Source organism: Mesocricetus auratus, unplaced genomic scaffold (assembly GCF_017639785.1).
Source record: "Mesocricetus auratus isolate SY011 unplaced genomic scaffold, BCM_Maur_2.0 Super-Scaffold_100027, whole genome shotgun sequence".
Taxonomy (NCBI): domain Eukaryota; kingdom Metazoa; phylum Chordata; class Mammalia; order Rodentia; family Cricetidae; genus Mesocricetus; species Mesocricetus auratus.
Window position 1 is genome coordinate 9,032,296 of NW_024429208.1, and position 22,804 is coordinate 9,055,099.

Consider the following 22,804-nt stretch of genomic DNA (forward strand, 5'->3'; position numbering starts at 1 on the left):
TTGAGCGCCCTCCTCTACCCAGTAAGGATTACCCACCTGTGGTGGTGTTGATGCCCGGGACTGTTGAGGGACCTGTATCTCTCTCAAGAATCAGGATCTCCTGGGGTCCTTGCATGTTCAGTCCTGAGAGACCGGGGAGCATATTTGGACAGGGTCCGTGTCCTGCTGGAGGTCTGGCTCTAAGAACGGAGTCAGCCTTGTGGGCTGCTGCCGCCCTGTGGCAGATACTTGACCACCAGGGCCCAGCCTCCACCTGGAGTTACGTGAAAAGTAACTCGTAACAAGAAGCATCTGTAGGGACACCTGGGCCTGCCGAGATGCGGCCTGCTGAACCTGCTCCTGTGTGTAATGTCATGTTAACTGTTCCCCTGTGTTCACATGGGACCTGCCACGTGCGCTCTGGTCTGTTTGGAGCCACGTGCCCGTTTGCTTTCAGGACCCCCTGGTCCTTCAGCCGTGGCTGCTCAGAGTGTCATCACCGTGCTTTGTCCCAGGCCACCTCACCTGATGGCATGTCGCTTCAGTGAGGCATCGTTTCTTCCCCGTGGCTAATGGGGTGGCCTCATGGCTCCTGCTTGGGACCAGCAGACTCAGAAGCTCTTCTGTCCTTCTCGACTGTCCCCAGCTGCTTCAGAAGTCTCTAGGGCGGGGAACTCTGTGCCTGCCGCCAGTCTTATGCCAGGGTGCACGTGGGTGCTGTCTCTCAGCCCAGAACGGGGGACCGAGCGGCTGGATCTCTGCTATTTGCAGAGCTTGACTGGCAGTGTTCGGCTGAGGCTTTCTGCTCCTCACTCACGTCTTCCGTCAGCAGGTAGGCTAGAGGCAGCTGTAGGTTTTGAGATAAAACCCTGTTTGTGTGTGCTGTGCGCAGATGTGGTTAGCAGCTCCTGTCCTGTTACGGGCTCTGCCTTTGATCTGGCTGTCTCTCTTTGGACACCCTTGCCTTGTTTATTTCCAAAACTCCACAGATAGGACATCTTTATAGGCAGCCCCGTGACTCTGTGGGCTTTCACAGCCCATCGCTGCCCAGATGCCTTCTGGAGCCACTGCCTCTCTCCACAGTCAGGAAGCTGAGAGAGATGAATGTTGAGCTCGCTTCTTCATTTTATGCATTCCAGGACTCCAGCCCCTGGAGCGGTAGGTGCCCTGCATTTAGGGTAGGTCTTCGCACCTCAGTTAACCTCATTCGAATGACCCCTTGCAAATACCCAGCCCTCCCTCCTTTTTGAAACTTAATTTATTATTATTATTAACGTGTACAGTGTATGTATACACGCACATGTTCAAGCACTTGAGCCACCTCATATGTTTGGAGGTCCTGTGACAACTTGAGGAAGTTGACTGTTGCTGTCTGCTGTGGTATCCAGGGCTTGAACTTAGGTCATCAGGATTGTACAGCTGTAGTGCAAATTCTAACTGTTAATAGTAAAAGCCCAGAGTCAGATATAGGGGTTAATACTGAAAGATCAGAGAAACAGAGCAGTCAGCCACTACAATTCTTACCTCTCCTGATCCTCAGACCAAAGGGGTGGCCCTGTCCTCAGACTGTCTCCCCAGACTGATTGCTCAGACTGCACGCCATGAGCTCCCGTCTCTTCCCACCTTATATTCCTTTCTCTGCCCAGCCAGATCACTCCTGTCTCTACTTCTCTAGTGCTGGGGTTAAAGGCGTGGACCCCCAAGGACTGAGATTAAAGGTGTGAGGGTGTCTGTGGCACCCCAACCCCCCCACCCCCGTTTCTCTTTTAGACTGGATCAATCTCATGTAGCCCAGGGTGACTTTGAACTCACAGAGATCCACCTGCCTCTGTCTTCTTAGTGCTGGGGTTAAAGGTGTTGTGCCACTACTGCCTGGCGTCTGATCTTCAGGCAAGCCCTATTTGTTAAAACAGAAAGAATCACCACAGACAGCAAGTACTTTTACCGCCTGAGCTACCTAGCCACTTGCTTTTTAAACCGCCTCACTCCGGTCCACGCTAACCCTGAGCTCACGACGGTCTTCTCGCCTCCGCCTCTCCAGTGCCGCTTACCTCAGTTGTTTGGTAATAAAGAGCTGGCCCGCGCAGGGTACGAGCTCCTTTCCCTGGGTGCTGTGGGTCCTGAGCAGCCCAGGAGGACCAGGTGGAGACATCTCCATCTCCTGCTAGGAAGATACTGGTAAGGGTTGGCGTCACTGCTGCTCTGACCCTTCCTGTCTGTCCAGTCTTCATGTTTTCAGCCTGGCCAGCCGTGGTTGGTTTAGGTCTCAGCTGTGTTGCAGGTTTTATTTTATTTTATTTTTTATTTTTTTATTTTTTTGGTTTTTCAAGACAGGGTTTCTCTGTAGCTTTGGAGGCTGTCCTGGAACTCACTTTGTAGACCAAGCTGGCCTCGAACTCACAGAGATCCGCCTGCCTCTGCCTCCCGAGTGCTGGGATTAAAGGCGTGCGCCACCAACGCCCGGCCGCAGGTTTTATTTTAAACATTCTGCTCATCCTTGAGGGTGAGTTGTAGATTGGGGGTCATAGTTCTGCATCTGGGTCTGCTCTGGACCCGGTAATCCTGCACCTGTTTCAAATTCCAGTTCTCTGGTAGAAAAGCTCGGGCTGAGATGGCATGCCCCAGGATAGCTGTTACTCCTGTCACTTTATCACTCCTCAGAGAGCTTGCTGGGCTGTCTCCTTCTTTCCTTCGTGGTGTGAGGGCTGCAGTTGATGCTGTGACAACCGGTAGTCATGGAGAAGCCTGGAAACAGCCACACTTCAAAGCCCTGTTGTCCCGGCCACAGCCAGGGCTGAGCTCCCTGGAGGTTCCCTCTGTCTGGGCAGCAGCCACGGCTCATCCTGTGTGCTTATTCTAGGCAGCACAGGCCAGCTGACTTCACTCCCTTGTCCTCATCGTGGAGGCTGCCCGTGTCTGTCTGGTTGCTGCCTGCTTCTGGGCCGGTCTTCCGTGAGCCTGTGCAGAGTGCAGGGGAGCGAGCGCCAACATCGGTGCCAAGTGCAGCGGGACCCCCAGGGCCGTGTCAGGCATTCAGCTTCTGCATGACCCCAGCATTCCACACCCTCTGCGTCTGCGAGAACAGCTTGTTCGGTTCTGTTTCTCTGGAGCCGTGCAGGGCTAAGAGGGTCACATTCTAGCTGGCATTCTCAGTGGCCTGCTCCAGCATCCTTCATGCTGTGTGCTGCTAGGCCTGTTACCGCTGGAGCCAGTTTCCACTGACCTTGGTGTTATTTTTACTTTGGAGTAATTGCAGAATTACAGAAAGTTTTAAGAATCATCTAGGGAGAATTACTTCCTGCCCCCTGGGATGTCTTATCATTGGACACACACACCCCTTAGTGCTGTCTTGGCTGTGCTAAGCCCATTTTTTCTTACAAGCTTCCCTGTACCCCAGATAACCCCCCCACCCCACCCCAGCCTGCCATCCCACCTTCAGGCCTTGCTGTCACCTCACTTGTAGTCTGGGTATGGTTCTAGGGCACACTGAAGTCCAGGGTAGCGCATCGGTTGCTGCCTCGTCAGACCTATGGGAGGAGCAATGGCTGAGCCCCGGGCCCTCTCACCTACCCCCTCCATAGCCCCCATCTCAGACCAAGGCACGCAATCCCAGCCCTTCCCTCTAGTGGAACGTGAGTAGTTAGAGGTGGAGAGCAGGAGGGCGGGTCGGCTTCAGGCTGGAAGCAGGGTTCAGGACCCCAGCGCTTTGGCTGTAACTGTGGAAAGGAACCGAGTCACCAGCTGCAGAGTCTCTGCCCTCAACAAAGGCTGAAGCAGCTTAGCAGGGTCTCCCCACCCCACCCTCACCCCCTTCCCCCCTCCCCCCGCAGTCCTGGTATTTTCATCAAGTGGGGTTCCAGGTTTCTCTCATAGATGCACACATCCCAGCATGCCACCCGGTTGCCCCAGGATGTGGGACTCTGGGAGCCCAGTAACCAGTTGTTGGTTTTTTGTTTGTTTGTTTGTTTGTTTGTTTTTTTGTTTTTGTTTTGCCTTGTAGTGTCTCAGTTGCATGCTTGGTCCTTCTTAGTCACTATAGACGGCAGGTGCTGCACTGGAGGCGGTGACCCTAGTTGGCTTCAGCTGTCCTAAGAGTGGGCTATGATCACGCTGAGACAAGAGGCCGCCCTGCTGGCTGTCCAGGCTCCTCAGAGCCAGCCCATCAGTGTTCTCGGTGTTGTCTGCTCACAGCCCGTTGGTCTGTGCTTCACCGTCAGCCAACTTCAGGTTAATTGGCACAGGTCTAGCTGATGTTACCACAGGGCGTGCCGTGGTGAGCCCTGGTTTTCTCCTTTGAAAAGTAGGGCCATGTCGTCTGGTTCCTGGTGGAGGTATAGCCCGTGTTCTTAAATGTCCCCAGGCAAGTGAACGTTCGGCTACAGAGAGGCCCTCTGCCTGCAGTCATGACTGGCAGGGACCAGGGACTTACGTTGCGTATGGCTCAGTGGTTTTGGAGGCTGAACTGTGAGACCCAGTTGTGAGAGGGAGGACTTGGTTCTCCTGGTCCTCCTTGGCTGGCAGGTGGTGTCTCTCTCTGTGTGGCCTTCCCTGTCTAATGGTCCTCATAAGAATACCAGTCAGTAAGATCAGGGCCACCTTGATGACCTCATTTGTAAAGAGGACCACATTTTATTTAAACTGCCTTTGTATGTGGACCCTGTGCTTTTAAAAAAAGATTTTGTCTGTTTTCATTGTATTTGTATTAGAATGTTGCCTGCATATATGTAAGTGTACCATGTGCATGCATTGCCCGTGGAGGTCAGAAGGGCGTTGGATCCCTTAATGTTGGAATTACAAATGGTGGTGAACTGCCACGTGGGTGCTGGGAACTGAACCTGGACTCTGTAAGAGCAGCCAGTGTTCTTAACCTCTGAGTCATCTCTTCATCCCAAGACCTGTGTCTTAGTTTTGTTTCCTGTTGCTGTGATAAAACGTGACAAACGCAACATAAGGGAGGAATGGTTTATGTGGCTCACAATTCCAGGTTATAGTCCCATCAATTCCGGTCCAGGAAGGCAGCAGGAACTTGAATTAGCCGGTCACATTGTATCCATAGTCGAGCAGAGAGCAATGAGGCAATGGAAGCATACTAGTGTTGAGCTTGCCCTCTGCTTTTTTGGGGGGGGGGAGTAAGGGAGTTTACAGACAGGGTTTCTCTGTAACTTGGAGGCTGTCCTGGAACTCACTCTGTAGACCAGGCTGGCCTCAAACTCACAGAGATCCTTCTGCCTCTGTCTCCCGAGTGCTGGGACTAATGACATGTACCACGACTGCCCAGCCTGCCCTCTGCTTTTCATTCAGGCCAGAGCTTAGCCCCTCATTGGTAACACCCATATTCCCAGTGAATCTTCCCGCCTCACTCCAATTAAGAAAATCCCGTAAAGGCCAACATAATCTAGACGATTTCTCATTGAGACGACCTTCCCATTATGTCCAGTTGGCACTCAGAACTAACCTTTCTCCAAAGATAGTCATACTGCTTTTCCTTCTGGACAAATGTTTTGAGACAAGGTCTCACTTTGTAGCTGAAATTTACATTGTAGCCTGAGCTGGCCTCAAACGTGTGGCATATCTCCTCCCTCAGCCTCCTGAGGGAGGCTCCTGAGTGCTAGGATTGTAATAGGCATGAGCTTCCATGCCTGGCTGCCTGCCATTCCATTCTAAAGAGCCAAGAGTTAGCACTGCAGCACGTGGGTTTGGAACACAGTTCAGCCCTTACAGTAGGGATGTGCCAACACACCACAGCGGGTTACCTGAGGCCAGGAGCATAGGGAAGAGAGGACTAAACCAGGCGGGTGAAGCTACCCTACCACCAGTCAAGATAGGCTGGAGAGCCAGAGACGAGAGGCTGAGGGCCGTGTTAGCGATGGGAGGTCTCTTGGGGACTTTGTTCTTAGGCTTTGTGTCCTGATGCTGGCAAGCAGGGTGGAGTAGTGTCATGTCCAGGACCTGATGCTGGCACTGAGGCAACCTCACATTCCCCCAAAAACACTGGGGGCCCAGCCGGGTTTGGGGAGCCTTATAGCGGTGTTCCAACATAGGGACCCACTGAGCCCTGAGGTGAAGGTCATCACCTGAGCATGGTGACAGCCTGCCTTGTCTTTGTCCTTAGCCTCTGCAGGGGTGGAGGGACCTGGGCTGAGCAGCACAGTCCGACGTCATACTCACTCATGTGTTCTCTCTTCAGGTACAGAGCCAAAGACCATTTTGCCCAAGAAGGAAAAGCTGAGGCTTCGCCATGAGCGATGGCTACAGAGTAAGTTCCTGTGCTTCTCTTGTGGGTTAGCCACGCTCGCCCCAGGCTCGTCCCCACACCTGTGCCCCACGGATGCCGGTCATGTCTTTGCCCTCACAGGCTCTGATGGGGTGCAGGAAGAGCTCACCAGGAAGCATTAGAGGCAGCACTCAGTGGCTGGCTTCACTTGGCCACACAGAGGGAGTCGGCAACAGGGCATCATGAGGTAGTCTGTCCCCAGGGTGGGCATAGACCAGCGTGAGCCTCCTGCAGCCTTCTGCTTCCTCTTCTGTAGAAACCCATCTTGGAAGTTGTTCTCTGTCCCTTTGGGACAGGGTCTGTTTGAGCTCCATGATGACAGCTCTACCTATAGAGGTAACATGTATATCTGTGGGGTCAAACCCCAGCAAAGGTCAGCCTGTCTGCAGCTCCTTCCAGGTTTGGCTGAGGTTGGTTGGTGTTATTTTATAATGGTGTTCTGCTGCCCAGGCTAGCTTAACTCCCTGGGTAGACAGCCAGACCTGACGTTGAACTCCGTGCCTATGACTTTGAACTCCGTGCCTCTGTCTTGCAGCTGTGGGATCGCAGGAATAGGGCAGCTCGCCTGGCACGTCTGAGGTTGGGTTTGGTCTTGGTTTTCAGTCAGGCATCTGGAGCAGATGGAGCAGCTCTCTCTCACTCCCTTCCCTTCCTGTAGTAGGTAGTTTTTTTTTTTTTCTGTAATGCTGATTATGTGTGACTTTTCCTAAGAGTTTTCCTGTGTTTACTTGAAAATCACAAAGATTACTTTGTATTTTTTTTTCTTAGCTGTTATCTTTTTGGTATGATTCTGCCTACTTTGGGAGTTAATTTGGAACATTTTCATCTTTATGTTCTTGCATGTTTAAATATGATTTCCCTTATTTTTTCTTGAAAATAAGGTAATTTTTCTCAAGTTTTTTTCTTGAAAAGAATGTTTTTTGGAAGCAATATTTATAGAAATTGGTCAATTTCCTCAATGATCACTAGTTTTATATTCCTAGCAAAAGGCTGTGCGGTGTATTCTCTGTGGAGCAGGAAATGTGGAGGCTTCGGCTGCAGGACCTGGCTGTGTCTGAGGTTTGCTTCTATGATACGGAACTTTGTGTCCTGCTGGTCGGTCCGTCCGAGTCCGTTCTAATTGCTCATGACCGCTTCTAAAACAGCCTAATCTCATCAGATCTCAGACATAATAGCCTTCTGTTGCTTCCTCTCCCTGTGTCCGCCGCCACCCTTCTCCAGTCCTGGGGATTGGACCCAGCGTCCTTCTCTTGCTAGACAGGGTTTACCACTGAGCAACGTCTGCAGCCCTGCATCCTCAGTAGATTCCTTTCTATGTGTACGAGTGTTTGGCCCCCGTGCCCGCTGAGGCCAGAGGAAGGCATCAGAGCTCCTGGAACTGGAGTTATAATGTGGTGTCATTTTTATCTGTGTTCTGCTATTTCTGATTGGATTCATTAAGAAGCTTCATCTCTCCAGTTCAAGAATCCTGGCTACTAATTACTAGTCCTGCTGTCTTCCCCTCACGCCGTTAGCTTCGGTGTGAGTCCCAGAGTGCGGCGGAGGCTGTGTTAGCACTGAACCTCTCAGACACTCATTGGTCCATGCCCGCCTACCTGTCAGCGTCTTCTTACTGTGTTTCGAAGCAGGTCGGGAGTATTTGTATATTTGCACACAAATAGGTTGGCTAGCGCTTAGCTCGTCCGTGCTCCTCTCTGCTCTCTTGTGAAGAGTGTGTCTGCCTAGCACAACAGTGACCTCTGACAGTGTGTCTACCACCCGACTGCCCAGGTGAGGTGCCGTGTCCGGCGTGTCTGTGGTTGGTTTGCCGTGGTCTCCTGGGAGTGCGCTCACACAGGCGGTACTCTGCCTTCCTGCTAGGCTGCTCTACTTGCACCGGTGGCCAGGCCCATGGCCGTGAGGCATCACACTGTTCCTATCCGTCGTTGCTGTCCTGTCTCCTGTGATAGATATCTGTCTTTCCATCTTGTCTGGGGTGAGTACGGCTGTGTGAGCACTTGTTCCAGTCTTTCTGTGGACGTGTTTTTATTCCTCTTATGTAAATACTCAGGAATGGAATGTTGGGTCATAGGGCAGGTGTATGTTTAGTTTCATAAGCAACTGCCAGACATTCTTCTGACGCTGTCGTTCATGTGCGCCCCTCCGCAGCATGAGAGTTGCGGCCACACAGCTGTGCTGACCAGTGGTGTGTGCGTGTCTTCAGTCATGTGCCTGGTGACTTGGGCTAACATCTCATGGCGCGCAGGTCTTTGTTCTGTGGCAGAGTGCTGTCCTGTGTATATCTCCTTTGCAGTTCGTTTGAGGTTCACTTTTTCTGTGTTTTTATTACTGAGCTTGGGGATTCTCTGTTTGTGCTGGGGACCTTGTGGCCCTGGTCTGCTGTGTGTTCTGGGGACCTTGTGGCCCTGGTCTGCTGTGTGTTCTGGGGACCTTGTGGCTCTGGTCTGGTGTGTGTTCTGGGGACCTTGTGGCCCTGGTCTGCTGTGTGTGCTGTATTCCTTGCAGACTGTCTTGCCCATTTATTTTCTTAACTTTTTAAAAAAATTTCTGACAGGGTTTCTTTGAGCCTTGACTGTCCTGGAACTTGCTTAGTAGACCAGGCCTTGAACTCAGACATCTGCCTGCCTCTGCCTCCCAGGTGCTGGGATTAAAGGCATGTGCCATCACTGCCTGGCTTTTTTTTTCTACAAGAGTTTAATTTTTAAAAATCCAACTCATATTTCTTTTTCCATATGGTTACAAATGTGCTTTGTTTAAGAAAGCCTTGTCTAGGTTGATCTCTGTGAGTTAGAGGCCAGCCTGGTCTACATAGTGAGTTCCAGGACAGCCAGTGCTAGATAAAAGACTCTGTCTCAAAAACAAACAAAACAAGCCGGGCGGTGGTGGCGCACGCCTTTAATCCCAGCACTCGGGAGGCAGAGGCAGGCGGATCTCTGTGAATTCGAGGCCAGTGTGGACCGACAGCCTCCAAAACAATACAGAGAAACCCTGTCTCGTAGAACAAAACAAAAAACAAAAAACAAAACAAACAAAACACCCAAAAGAGCACCTAACCCAGATTCACGAAGATGTTCCGCTATTTCCCTTTTGAAAGTGCCCAGCCTGGCTAGTCCTTAGGTGTGGTTCACCTTGAGGTGGCGTCTGTCTGCAGTGAGTTGGTAGGTAGTCCCGCCTCAGTCTGATACAGACTATTGCTCTTTGGATTGTCGGGTTTTTGAAAGTCACGTGGCTTTCCTCCAGTCCATGCTTGTGCTCTGATCACTGTAGTTCCAGCAGGCGGACAGTCACACAAGGCCTCCTCTGCTCCTTTGTCTCAGGATGCTCTGGGCATTCCTGGTTCTTAGTGTGTCTATTTAATTTTACTGTTACTTTTTCATTTCAACTTCAGGAAGGTTTGTCACCAACACTGAATCAAGTCTAGGAACAGGATGTGCCTCATCGTGGTCTAGATTTCCTTAGTTTCTATTATCAGTATTGTAGATGTTCTCTCCCGCCTCTGTGTGTGTGTGTGTGTGTGTGTGTGTGCGCGCGCGTGTGTTTTGTACAAACTTCTAAAAGTTGTAAAAGTACAAGTGATTTGTTTTTTTAAATAGGAACCTTACATTTTGTGATCTTGCTAAGGTCATGTCTTAGGTCTGGTAGCTACACTGGACTCTCTGGGACTTTTAACAGTATCTATCTTTGCTGTCACTGTGAGGAACTGTCCTAAGCTTTACCTTTGTCTTGTCCCTTGCTCCATTTTGCTCCACTCTGCCTGTTGACTCCCCAGTGTCAGAATGGTCTCCCTCTTTGGAACAGTGTGTTTTGATGATGCCGCTTGAATGTCTGTGACCTTATCCGACTTTCCTGCTTCAGGTGTCCTCTGGGACTGCCCGCCACACCACCCACAGCTCAACTCCCTACACGCAATGTTACCACCCTTGCCGTGCCCATCCGATGCTCGGCAACTCAGAAGTAGCATCTCACGGCTGTGATTTCCTTCCCTGGATGCCAGCAGTTCTGCAAGGCTTTGCTGTGTTTGGGCTTTGGTGCTTCTCTACTTACTTAGTTTCAAGTGTGTCATCCTCAGGTGTAGGGAGTGAGGGGCAGCAGCAGGTGCGGCCGCTTCTCTGTCTTTGTCTGGACTCTGCTCTGGACTCCATTCTTGTTTGTTTTGAGGGTTAATAGACCTGCTTTCTGCTTATTCTGTTAAGATAATGAGTTGTTCATTGAGACTTTTATGCTTGGAGGCAGGGTCTTGAATATCCTGGATGTTTTCCTGGAGACCATGAACTTCTTATCCTCCTGTCTCTGATGTTTGAGGGTTTTGATTTTGTTTTGTTCGTTTAAGAATAGGATTTAGATTAGTTTCTGAGCTTAGCTTGGATAAAGTCCTGTTGCAGTGTGCTTAGGAATTGAGGCTGGGCACATCTGCCTTGACCCCCATCATTTCCCTGCTGTTCCTTCTGTCTCTGTCTCTGCCTTACTGGTAGCTGCCAGATGGGAGTGTAGGAGACCATGGTCGACTCTGCTATCTTGTTGAGCTCAGTAGAGATGGATGGGACATTTTCTGTCTTAGATCTGCTTATGGGTTTATTGTAACTTTTACCATGAGTAGATAGTGAGTTTTACCACATCTCTTCTGGTACATCCGGTGACCAGGTTTTCCCCTTTTAGCCGGCATTGCCATGGGTCATGGTGGGTTACAACAGCGTCCAGACACCCGACTAACCCCGCGTGCCCTGGGCCACCCTGTTTGGGCATCTCTGGCTTGGATTTGCTTGTGTGTCATTGAGCCGCATGTCTTCCTTAGCCTTGCTCTCCTTTCTCGGGGTTTGCAGGGTGCGAGCGTGAGAGGGTGGCCCTGAGCGCTTCTTTCTGCCAGGGAGTTCAGCCCCCCCCCCCCAGACTTTGGCTCAGCGAAGAGGGACTGGTTTTGATGAGGTACTAAGTGAATTGTTTGCTCTGTTCCAGCTAGACTGAACCCCCGCCCCCTCCCCCCACCAAATTGTCACTTTATGAATCCATGGAGCCTCTCATGGGCAGGGCGCTTGGAGGGCTGTCTTTGCCTCAGGGTGAAGTGATAGACACTGCTGTATAGGACCTGCTTGGGGGCGGGGCTTTCTGACCTGCCCTGTGAGGCATCTTCCCAGCTGTAGGCGGTGGCAGAGTTGCCTGTGCTGTGCTGAGGAGGGCGCTTCTGGTTCCTTGCCCCTCTGTCAGGGTCACCGCATGTTTGAAGTGTCCCAATAAATGTCCCTGTGTTGTTATGTCACCCAGAGACAGCGGGGCTTTGTCCCAGAACTGCATACACCCCACAGCCACATGCGGGCAAATAGGAAGTTGAAGTACTTGTAGTATTAGCAATTTGGAATTAAATTCGTCTTTTGAAGAGAATCAAATCCCAAGGCTGTGCCCTGCAGTGAACTTTCTCTTCCTTTAGTCCTGTGTCTGCCACCTGGCCACCCACCCTGCTCCCTTTTGTTCCCTGTGGCTGTCAGCTCCTTCCCATGAGGTCATTCTCCCCATCTCGCAGTCTCAAGGAGGCACCACATGGTTCTAGATTGCCCAGGATAAAAAGGACGTTGTGGCTTCTCAGTAAGTGACCTGTGGAAATGGAGCCTAGGGCTGGCATCTGCCCACTGTCCCTGTGCCAGCTGCCCCCATCTGTGTGCCCAGATCCCGCACAGAGTCCCCCCATGTCTGTGCACTCAGGCTCTGCACTGTGCCCCTCACAGAGGAGGCGGTTCCCTTTGCTGCACTTCCAAGCTCATAGTCAGCCCTGTAATTAAAATGTGCCTCTGTGATTAAGAAGAAAAAATAACTCAGAACCGGCCCACCCCCCAAGTCTTTAGGGGCACAGAGCAGGTGACAGCGGGGAAACAAAGAACACTTCTGCTCTCTGGGAACAAGCAGGCCCCAGGGTGCATGCAGCTTCGTGGGTGCCTTGGCATTGGTGGCCTCCGGTGGGGGGGCCGGGGCTGGGGTTTAATTGTCATGCACTCCTGTCTCTCCCCTCAGAGATTGAAGCCATAAAGCTGGCTGAGCAGAAGCTCAAGGAGGAGCGAAGGCGCAGGGCCACGGTGGTAGTAGGCGACCTGCACCCCCTGAGGGATGCCCTGCCTGAGCTGCAGGAACTGGAGGCCAGCCGGCAGCAGCAGGTCAGACGGTGAGTGTCTGGCACTGGTCATCTCGTACAGAGCTGTGATCCTCCCTGGATCCCCACGGCCCTGGACTCAGGGGAAGGGAGGGATGGGAGGGATCCATAGTGGTCTATGAAAGCTTCCGTCTCTGTAAGGTGAATAGTCAACACTCAAGCCACACGTGGCCCAGAGAGCCTCACCCTGGAATGTGGTGACTTTTGTGAAAGGAACACCCCAGACTTAGCCCTGGTAGCAGCCTGGCTAGCCCATAGATGTGCGCTCCCTCATGCCTTCTTCCCACTGGCCTGTTCCCGCCTCCATGTGCAGTCAGGCACAGGCCTCGTGTGTGTCTGTCCTCTTTGTGCAGTGAGGATGAGGCATGGGCACAGGGCAAGGGGCTCTCAAAAGTGCAGAGCTGAGCTCTGGGGCAGATGGGGAGCTTTGGGCTCTCTGCTCATAGCTGCCGGGCTTTTGGTGTTCATCTGTCATTGCTGGTTTGTTTTCTGATTGTTTATTGTTGTTACTAAGGGTGGTCGCAATGAGGGTGCGATGACGCAGTGTCACTTTCCAGGCTGGTCTGTAACTCATTGTGTAACTCAGACCACCCTTGAACTTAATGCAGTCCTCCTGCCTCAGCCTTCCAGGTGTCGGGATTACAGATGTGAGCTGCCACACGAGGTTTGTTACTTCTTATTTCACCTTTTTAGAAAAATCATCTTAGAATTTTCATCTGAGGATAAGGCAAAGGTTATGCACACTGCATCTGTGAGCCCTCACCCTTACCGTGGGGCAGGTGGATGACATGCTATAGAGCCCGACGGCCGAGCGCTAGGTTCGCAAGACGGAACACCCGTTCTGCTCAGGCTAGATTCAGCGCTGACACTAGGTCAAGACTCAACAGCTGAGCAGAGCCAGCGATGCAGATTCCATTCCTGGTTCTTAAGTGAAAAATGTGACCCTGGTCAAGGGTCCCTTCCCTCTTTATAGTTTCTCATCTGAAAAATGTGCTTGGGGCTCCCAGAATGGGGGGAACTGCACAAACAGCCTGCCCTGCCAGCCCAGAGAGGGATGTGTTGGGGCTCTATGCCCGCACAGGACTGTTTCAGTTGTGATGAGAAGGTTCCCAGCTCTAATGCTGTCCTGCCCACAGGTACCCAGTGCACTTCGCTTCACATGCTAGGGACTGAGGGGGCATCTCAGTCTATCAGGTGCTTGCGGTGCACTTTTGCTGGTCTCAGTTTCGGTCTCCAGCACCATGTAGAAGTCTGGACATGGCCTCTGTAACCCAGTGCCACGTGGGTGGAGACAGCAAGGTTTCCGGAGCTCATTGGTCAGCCAGCCTAGTGAAATTGATGAGCTCCAAGTAAAGGAGGGCTCTTGAGGAAGACGCCAGAGGTTGACCTTGGCATGCGCATGCACACATGCACACACTCACTTACACGCGCGTGCTGTATGAACACACCTGTGTGGATGCACACCACAAAATGAAATAGTGATTTACAGGAGGGAATTGACACGTGGTCCTCCTGTTTCCTCAGGCTCCTTTGCAGACTGAGGCAGGAATTTGGGGGGAGTTGGGGCCGGCGTTGAGACATGGTTTCTTTGTGTAGCTCTGGAACTTGCTCTGTAGACCAGGCTGGCCTCTAACTAAAAGATCCACCTGCCTCTGCCTCCCGAGTGCTGGGATTAAAGATGTGTGCAACCACCACTCAGCAAGTTGAACATTTTTTTTTTATCACCACCCTCCCCATTAAAGTATGTCCATGCTCTCTTGAGGGTAGAAAAGACCTGGGTTGCCAGAGCTCATGAAGACGGCACCATCTTCATGACATTATCCAGCCACACGCTGCTAGCCTGACTGATCACTGAACCACCCGATGGAGGTGTGTTTCCCAGGATTTTCATTGTGCTGGGTTCTGTCCCCTTCCACTCTGTGCCTTTGGGAAGGAAGTGGCCACACTGGGCCCATGGTGGGGAGCTATGCTCCCTCTCCTCAGGGACAGGGTCTGCAGTTTCTGCTGAAGAGGGAGCGTTGCCTCTTTGCTGAGTATTTACCCATCGTTGGTTTGTTCTCGCAGACTGAGTGTCTACTTCATGCTTTGGGCTGTCATCCAATACTTCTTCATTTATTGCTGAATTTGTTCCAGCAGTGGCCAGCGGCATTTCTCCGTAGCTCCCAAATGGCTCTGATCTATTTGCCCTTCTGTAGGGTGGGTGTGTCTGAGCTCTTCTTCACCTCCCGATGTCGGCAGATCCTGAGAGCTCACCTTGGGCATCTTCTGCCTGGTCCTGGTACCAGTGTTTCTCCAAGGAGCCTGGTTCCTTGCCTTGGAGATTGATGCCAGGTTGTGGGATCTGAGGCTGGAATGCTGGTCATTCCAGTCTAACACAGCAGATACTCCAGTTGACGTGCCAACCTGAGCAATTGCACTTGTGTTAAGACTGGACAAGGCGACCCAGTATGAATAGGGTCCCAAAAGCCAATAAAAGAGTTGGAGACAGCCCCTGTTCCCGCTGTAGGAGTCCCACAAGAGGACCAAGCCACACAACTGTAACATATGCAGAGGGCCTAGGTCAGTCCCACGAACCCAGGTTAGTTGATTCTGTGAGTTTCTTGTGGTGTCCTTGACCCCTCTGGTTCCTACCATCCTATCTCCCCCTCTACTGCAGGATTCCCTGAGCTCCACCTAATGTTTGTCTGTGGGTCTGCATTTGTTTTCCATCGGTTGCTGGATGAAGCCTCTCTGATGACAGTTGGGCTAAGCACCAATCTGGTCACAGGAGATGGCCGGTTAAGACTACATATGCACTCTTGCTAGGAGTTTTAGCTGGGGTTACCTTGTAGATTCCAGGGAGAGTCCCTTGTGCCAGGTTTTTACCTAACACCCAAATGTCCCCCCTTCCAGTAGTCCCTTTCTGTATTCTCCCCATCTGTACCCCGCAATCTGTTCACTCATGTTCTCATCCCCACCCACCCTCAGTCCACTCGGGGAAACAAATCTCTTCTATTTCCTCTTGCCAGAGAGATCTGTGTGTCCTCGCTTAGGCTCTCCTCGTTATCTCGCCCCTTTGGGTCTGTGGATTGTAGCATGGTTATCCTTTATTTTACAGCCAGTATTCACTTGTGAGTGAGTACAGACCATGTTTGTCTTTCCCGGTCTGGGTTACCTCACTCAGGATGATTTTTTTCTAGTTCCATCCATTTGCCTTCAAATTTCCTGGTGTCCTTGTTTTTACTGATGAGTGATACTTCATTGTGTAAATGTACCACATTTTCTTTATCCATTCCTAAGTTGAGGGACATCTAGGTTGTCAAACAGCAATTTTTAAGTCAAGGACTCTTAAAAACGCAGTGCAAAGACACCCTGATCTGTTACTGACATAAAGAACGGTAAGAACACGGTACAAGCCTTTGTTTCCACAGTTACACCATTATTCTTCTCTGAGAGGCAGCAACCTTGTGCAGGAAGAACCCTGGCACTCCTCCCATGTAACAGTCTTGGATCCTAGCTGAGGAGTCAGGCAGTGCTGGCTGGCAATGCATGCTGGGTACCCTCAGGACCAAGGCTGCTATAAAGGTACATGATGCAACTCAGGCATACTCCGCCAGAAACATCCTGGATTCATTTTGCATTTGGATCTGAATCTATTTTTGGCTGTTGTATGTTTGGAAATCTACTAGTTTTAAATTTTTCAGTTATGAAACACCATATGGAGCTGTGCTCTAGGAAGTCCCCTGTCTGTCTGCCCGTGGAAGAACTTCAAGGGTTAGGCTGTGTTCTTGCTTCCAGTGTCTGAGTTTGAGTTCAGGATTGCTCCGTGCCAATGTGTAGAGTTCTATGAGGCCTGGGCTGCTGCTACCATACTCAGAGAGGCATTTAGGGTACCCTTCCCCATCATATAGCCAATGGGGCTGAGGAAGCTACCTAGCTAGGTCACCTGAGGCAGTGTTTCAGGTCAAGCTGGCCTGGAGTCCTTGGTCTCCACTACTTAGGTACTTCCCCTACAGTTGGGCAGGTGGCAGACTAGGGGTTCAGATGTGGATGGAGGAAGTCCTTCTGTCTATGTGTTTCTTTTATGAATAAAACACTGTGGCCAATAGAGGTAGGGAGATAGGTGGGACTAGGAAATGAGGAGAATTCTGGGAAATGTAGACAGCAGATGCCATGTGAGACCGGGAAGGTAGAATGTGCCAGACCCTTTTCCAGCAAGATAAGACCATGAGGAAATACTTAGATTAATAGAAATGGGTTAATAATTAAGACAGAGCTAGCCAATATGAAGCCCTAGTCATCTGCCAACAGTTCATAATTAATGCAGTGTCTGTGTGTTCATTTGGGGCTCAAGGGCCATGGGGCCAGCCTGGCTGGAAAATCTCCATCAACAAAATGTGATGTGCTCTCCTGGGGTGATGCCTTACAGTATCACATGGGACCTTTAGGAAGTAAGACAAGGTGACCCAGCTCATCTAGACCCTGTCTCTACAGCCAGTGTACTGTGTGAAGCTCAGCTCCTGGTGGTGTAGACACTGGGGGCCCCACAGAGACAAATTGTCTAGTGAAATGTGTCAAACTGACTTGGATTCTCTGTGTCCACAGCAGGGTGACCAGCAAGCCCAGGCCAGTGGAACTTAGCCGGATGAGCTCAGCCCAGAGACAGCAGCTCCTGTGAGTACCTGCTGCCTGCCAGGGTCACCAGAGCCTTCTTGATTTCCTCATCTATATCCACCATCACCCTACTCTGAGCCTGCCACCCGCTTCTCTGTCCCGGTTTGTCTTCTGACTCCAGATGGGAGACGTTTTTGGGACCAAGAACTTTACTGTCCTGTAGTTAGGCCAAGGCGTTTCCAGGGAGTGGTGACAGCATCTAGTGCGTGGGTATTACCCTGCCCTCCGTCTCTGGGATGGAGACTGGGACTGTGTTTACCATGGGTTGTTTACATGCAACCCCACACCTTGTCCCAATAGCAGCATTGCCTGACTGACGCTGTAGTAAGATGTGAGCTTGGCCAGAAAATTCTTGGTTTTTCCGCTTTTTTAGCCTCTGCAGACTCAGCTGCTGTGATGTGCTATCTTTGGGGGAATCAGAGGCAGTTGAGTCTCACACCCATGCATGGATTTTCTTCCTTTCTTTTTTTTTTTTTTTGTTTTTTTTTTTGTTTTTTTTTTTGTTTTTTTTGTTTATTTGGTTTTTTGTTTTGTTTCTGCTTCCAAAATTATTTTTCCTTGATTATATAGAACCTGTTATTTAGTAGTATTGAGTGTTCTGTGTCAATTTTTCCTGAAACTCTTCAATTTATAGGTTAAAGTCTTTCTAATGGTTACTCTTGGTTTTGGAAATGTGTATTGAATTTTACAACCTCAACTCTCTTCCCAGTACTGGGAATTGTACCCAGAGCCTCACACATACTGAGTACTATTGCTGAGATACATCCTGTCTCTCGTGTTTGCTGGTTTGTTTAGATTTTGGGTTTTTTTGTTTTGTTTTGTTTTTGCTTTTGTATCCCTAACTGTTCTGGAACTCACTCTGTAGACCAGACTGGCCTCGAACTCACAGAGATCCTCCTGCCTCTGCCTCCCGAGTGCTGGGATTAAAGCACTTGCCACTACTGCCACCACCGCCAGGCTCTTGTTTTTGAGATAGGTTCTTCCTAAGTTACCCAGGCTAGTCTTCCGCTCACTCTCTCTGACCAAGGCAGGCCTTGAAGTTACTGTCCTCTTGTGTCTAGCTTCTGAGCAGCTAGAATTGAGGCCCAGGCAGTAGGCACTGCTGGCCTCGTTCCTGTCAGGCACTGCTGGCCTCATTCCTGTCAGGCACAGCTGGCCTCGTTCCTGTCAGGCACAGCTGGCCTCGTTCCTGTCAGGCACAGCTGGCCTCGTTCCTGTCAGGCACAGCTGGCCTCGTTCCTGTCAGGCACAGCTGGCCTCGTTCCTGTCAGACACTGCTGGCCTCGTTCCTGTCAGGCACAGCTGGCCTCGTTCCTGTCAGGCACAGCTGGCCTCGTTCCTGTCAGGCACAGCTGGCCTCGTTCCTGTCAGGCACAGCTGGCCTCGTTCCTGTCCTGCAGACGGACTCTGCCTCAGAGAGAGCACCACTGTGCATTCCGGGCTTCCTCGTCTCTTCCCCACCTTAGTCTATTTTCACTTGACTCCTTTCAGGCTTACATGTGTCTTCCTTTCTTTTTTTTATTTTTTATTTTATTTTTTGGTTTCTCTGTGGCTTTGGAGGCTGTCCTGGAACTCGCTCTTGTAGATCAGGCTGGTCTCGAACTCCACCTGCCTCTGCCTGAGCCACCACCGCCCGCCCGCTTGCATGTGTCTTTCTTGTGTCCCTCTCCTGCGAACATACGTCTTTCTCAACAGCTTTCTCTGGAGGCAGCCAGTATAGACAGTGACTGTTTGGCCGTCACTCTTCCCCAAGCCTCTGCTATAGCCCATCCTAGACCAGGGCAACTCCCTCTGCACTGTGGCTAGGACGAGTAGTAGCTCTACCCGCCAGGATGTGCCGCGCCCCCACAGATTCTTCTGTTGCTGCATTCCAGCATCCTCCCCATCTATCTTAATCACGCTCCTGTTGCTGTGAAGAGACACCGTTACCAAGGCAGCTCATTAGGGGCTTGCTTTCAGTTTAGAGGTTAGTCCATGCTCATCGAGGTGGGGAGCAGCCAGGCATGGCGCTGGGGCAGCAGCTGAGAGCTTTGAATCTTGATCTGTAGGCAGCCGATGGAGAGAAAGAGGCTGGCCCTGGTGTGGGATTTTGAGACCTCAGAGCCCACCCCCAGTGACACACCTCCTCCAGCAAGGCCACACCTTCTAATTTTCCCCAGACAGTTCCACTTTCCCAGATAATGCCACCAAAAATCAAACATGAGCCCATGGGGGTCATTTTCATTCCGACTCCCACATCTTCTTCGTTGACCGCCATTGCATTCAGAAGCAGCACAGGCTGGTGTCTTCAGGGTGGCCGTGCAGGGTGAGAGAGGGTGAGAGGACCTGACAGCCAAAGCTCCTGCGTATCTGAGAGGTCAGGGTCACTAAAGAACCTAGGCCCCTGGAGCTGCCTGTGTCCACAGCTGTGTCACTGCCCCAAGTTCTCCAGTGCACATCTAATTCGGGCTCACTTCAGGGGTGGGCACCTCTTGTATAAGACTGTCCTCGGGGCATGTCAGCTGCCTTTGCTCCCTGTTTGTCAGCTTCTGCCTTGGCAGCAGCTCCTGACAAATCCCTCTCAGATCGACTGGTAGGGTGCCCCCACCCCTATGATGCACACTCAGCAGCCCGTGTGCCCTTGCCTCCTGCCGGAAGTCCTGAGGCCCTGGCACTGTGCCTGTGCTTCCTCTGGGCCCCTGCTGTCTGCTCTCGTCTTAGGCCTTGGTCTGTCTAGGAGTCCTGGGGGTTCTCGTCCTTCCCATGCTGACGACCTCTGCTGTCCACTCTTTCAGTGAGGAAGAAAGGACCCGGTTTCGGGAGCTGCTGGCCAGCCCATCCTACAGAGCCAGTCCCCTGCTGGCCATCGGGCGGCAGCTGGCCCACCAGATGCAGCTGGAAGGTGGCGGACAGCTCTGACCAGGACAGTGCCTGCTGTGAGATCCGGGAGCCTGGCGTGCGGGTAGAGGTGCCAGCAGCTCTTGAATCCTGCCCTGTACCCGTGTGGCCGCCTAAGCAGTCTTGCGACCTAGGGAAGGGGAAGGAGGAGCCGCTGGTGAGGACAAATAAAGTGATTTATGGACTGTGGCTTCCATGGCCTGGAGCCCTCCTATGGCTTCACTTTCCACTGAGAGATGGCCGCTCCTGCATTCCCAAGGCTGAGCTGACCCTGGGACAGCTGCCCCGCTCCTCTGCAGAACAAGCCCAGGGTCCCCAGCGACGGGGGCAGAGCCGGGGTGGTTGTTCATGTGAAGATTTGCGGGGGCTGCACCAGTGTGAACCTGGGAGTCTGTCAAGTAACTCTGTCCCTGAGACCTGGGCACTCCTCCCAACTCTGTTTGGGATCCTGGTCACAGCAGGACGCCCCAGCTGGCCACCGTGCTCCTCACCTCATCTGCCTTCATCCAGGCCACACCTTCTTGTGTCTTTGCCCTCTCAGCTCAGGCTCTTCACTGCCTTAACTACTGTGAGCAGGGAAGCAGGTGGTCCGGCCTGGAGGCGAGCAGGCCCAGCCCGTAGTCTCCCGGCTGGGTGGCAAGATGGACTTGTGTTAGACGTTAGTGGGTCTCAGGATGTGAAGGCTGAGGGCAGCACCCACAGTAACCCATGCCCCACCTTACATCTGGGGGTGCTAATGTGACTTCTCATCCCCCTAGACGTCTACTGGGGGACCCACATGCTCAGGCCCACCGCCAGGGCCCCCAGCCCCCGTGAGTGAGGACCCGCAGCAGTGGAGCCTGGACCCTTTGCCTGGGCAGAGCGGATGAGGCCCTCAGTCCCGGTGTGGACAGCGTAGGTGACCTGGTGAATGGAAGTGGATACGAGTGAATAGGCCTAAGCTGGGTGCAGCAGAAGTCAAGGTCAGCCTGGTTTCAGAGAAAGTTCCAGGACAGCCAGGGCTACACAGAGAAACCCTGTCTCAAAAAACCAACCAACCAACAAACAAACAAATAAAATGAATGACCGACCAGACCTGGACACAGACTCGAGTTCGCTTCACCAGAGGCCTTTTCAGCCATCTGCTGAAACACTGGGCTGCCTGGCTGTGGGGAATAGATTCTCATTAAGAGAAACCATGTGTGCTACATACACCCACCTGTGGTGCAAGTGCCGTCCAGATTGGTTGGCACAATTTACAGGGTTTCCCGTCTTCATCGCGCTTTGTGTACTGAGGTCTCTGTGATGTGACTTCCAGTCTGACCATGGCTGCTAGTACCTTTTAATGATGCCTGCTGGGGAGCCTTGGGCCACCCTGCAGGGTCCTACTTGGGAGAGCATTCTGCAGGCTGACTTCATATACAGGGCAGTTGCAGCAGGTCAGGGCCAGCCCAGCGGAGGGCACTAACAGACTGAGCAGGAGAGGAGTCAAGCCGGGGTCATTGGGACTGCCTCGGAATCGCTGCAAGAGAGTGGCCTGGGATGGCCCTGCTGGGCAGAGGCTGGACACCATGGACAGGCAGGGGTGTATCAGCTGTGGCTACCCTATTTTACTTCAGACAATGCATGTGCTCTCCATATGGATGGACACAGGAGTCAGATCCTAAGAAAGCGGTTCTCTGCGTGAATGATGGGCGTTTGCTGGTTTTGTGTTTCCTAATCTTTATAGAATGAATTACATTGCAATACATTTCTGTAGAAACATAAAATTGCCTAGTTTTTGTGCTAAATTGAAAGTTACATAGCAGATGAAATGACATTGGGCACAACAGTGCCTTGGTCCTTCCCTCCCTGAGGTGGAACCTGGCTTCTCCAGCCACACGCTGCTCAGGATAGATACACTGGCCACCAAGGAAGGGTCAGGGTAGTCAGACAGTGGGGACAGGAGACAGCAGGAAGCAGTGTCTGCTGAGCAGGGACAGGCAGCTGTGGGGATGCCATTGACTGTCCCCAGAGATCCTCTGTTGAAATTGGTAGCCATATTGGGAGGAAGCGGGGCCCAGTGAGGTTGGCTCTTTGGGAGTGTGTCCATGTAAGGGACATTGGGACCCTCTTTGATTTTTCAGTCACATGAACTGAGCGGACCTGCTGTGATGTCACCACTGTGGGGCCAAGCTACCAGGGACAGACAGACCTTTCCTCCTAAGCCCATTCTCAAGTACTTTGTTAGCACAACATGCCCAACATAGGAGGAGAGTCAGTGGCCCTGGAGTACGGGACTCCCAGCTAAGCAGTGCCCCCCTTGAGCCCAGACCCCGACCATGGAGTTTCCTCTGTCCTAAGCAAGACTGGGCCTGCCCGCCCCATCCTTACTGGGGTGTATAGTTGTAAGGAAGGCCTTCCTGAGTTCTGGTGACTGGGACACTGAGGGACCTCACCTTTCAGCAGCCAGCCAGACCTGAGACATGCTACAGTATGGCCCCGGCTTGTTCCCCAGCCATGTGTCCTCTCCTCGGCCCCCTTTTACATTTCTGCTGTGTGTTCCTGGCTGCCACTCTGCTGAAGCGTGGCCCCTGATCCTGGGCAGACCACACAGCTTACCCTTGTGTGCTGGGATAAATTACAGCTGGCCTTCGATGTGGATGAAAATACCATAAATGAACACACGGAGCGCCCACCCTAGTCTCCCTTGCTCCAACAGGCTTGGACAGGTGGGTGACTAGGTCGTCTCACAGGACTTGCTACTGCTCTGAGGGTAAGTTTAGAACCATGTTGGCGTGGCCACACTGTGGGGTGGTGGCAGCCTTGTGCCAGCTGGGTGGCGTAATGGAGCAGTGGAGGCCAAATGCTCACAGCCCTGCCCCACACTGCTTGGTCCCAGGATCTGGGGGCCATGGGGGCGGGGA

At 52.0% G+C, this 22,804-nt stretch overlaps 1 protein-coding gene across 2 annotated transcripts in view; it reads left to right on the plus strand.

The window, feature by feature from the left end:
• Window positions 1–20,993, plus strand: part of Fam207a (family with sequence similarity 207 member A) — a 28,060-nt gene extending 7,067 nt beyond the window's left edge. The window contains exons 3-6 of one of the 2 annotated variants that reach the window (XM_040732042.1): window positions 6,167–6,235; window positions 12,254–12,401; window positions 16,977–17,042; window positions 19,817–20,993. In XM_040732042.1, the coding sequence (XP_040587976.1) occupies window positions 6,167–6,235; window positions 12,254–12,401; window positions 16,977–17,042; window positions 19,817–19,940 (407 nt within the window). In that variant the 3' untranslated portion in view covers window positions 19,941–20,993. Of the gene's footprint in view, window positions 1–6,166; window positions 6,236–12,253; window positions 12,402–16,973; window positions 17,043–19,816 lie in introns of both variants that reach the window. The other variant, XM_005070716.4, reaches the window with a different exon arrangement.
• Window positions 20,994–22,804: the final 1,811 nt, after the last annotated feature.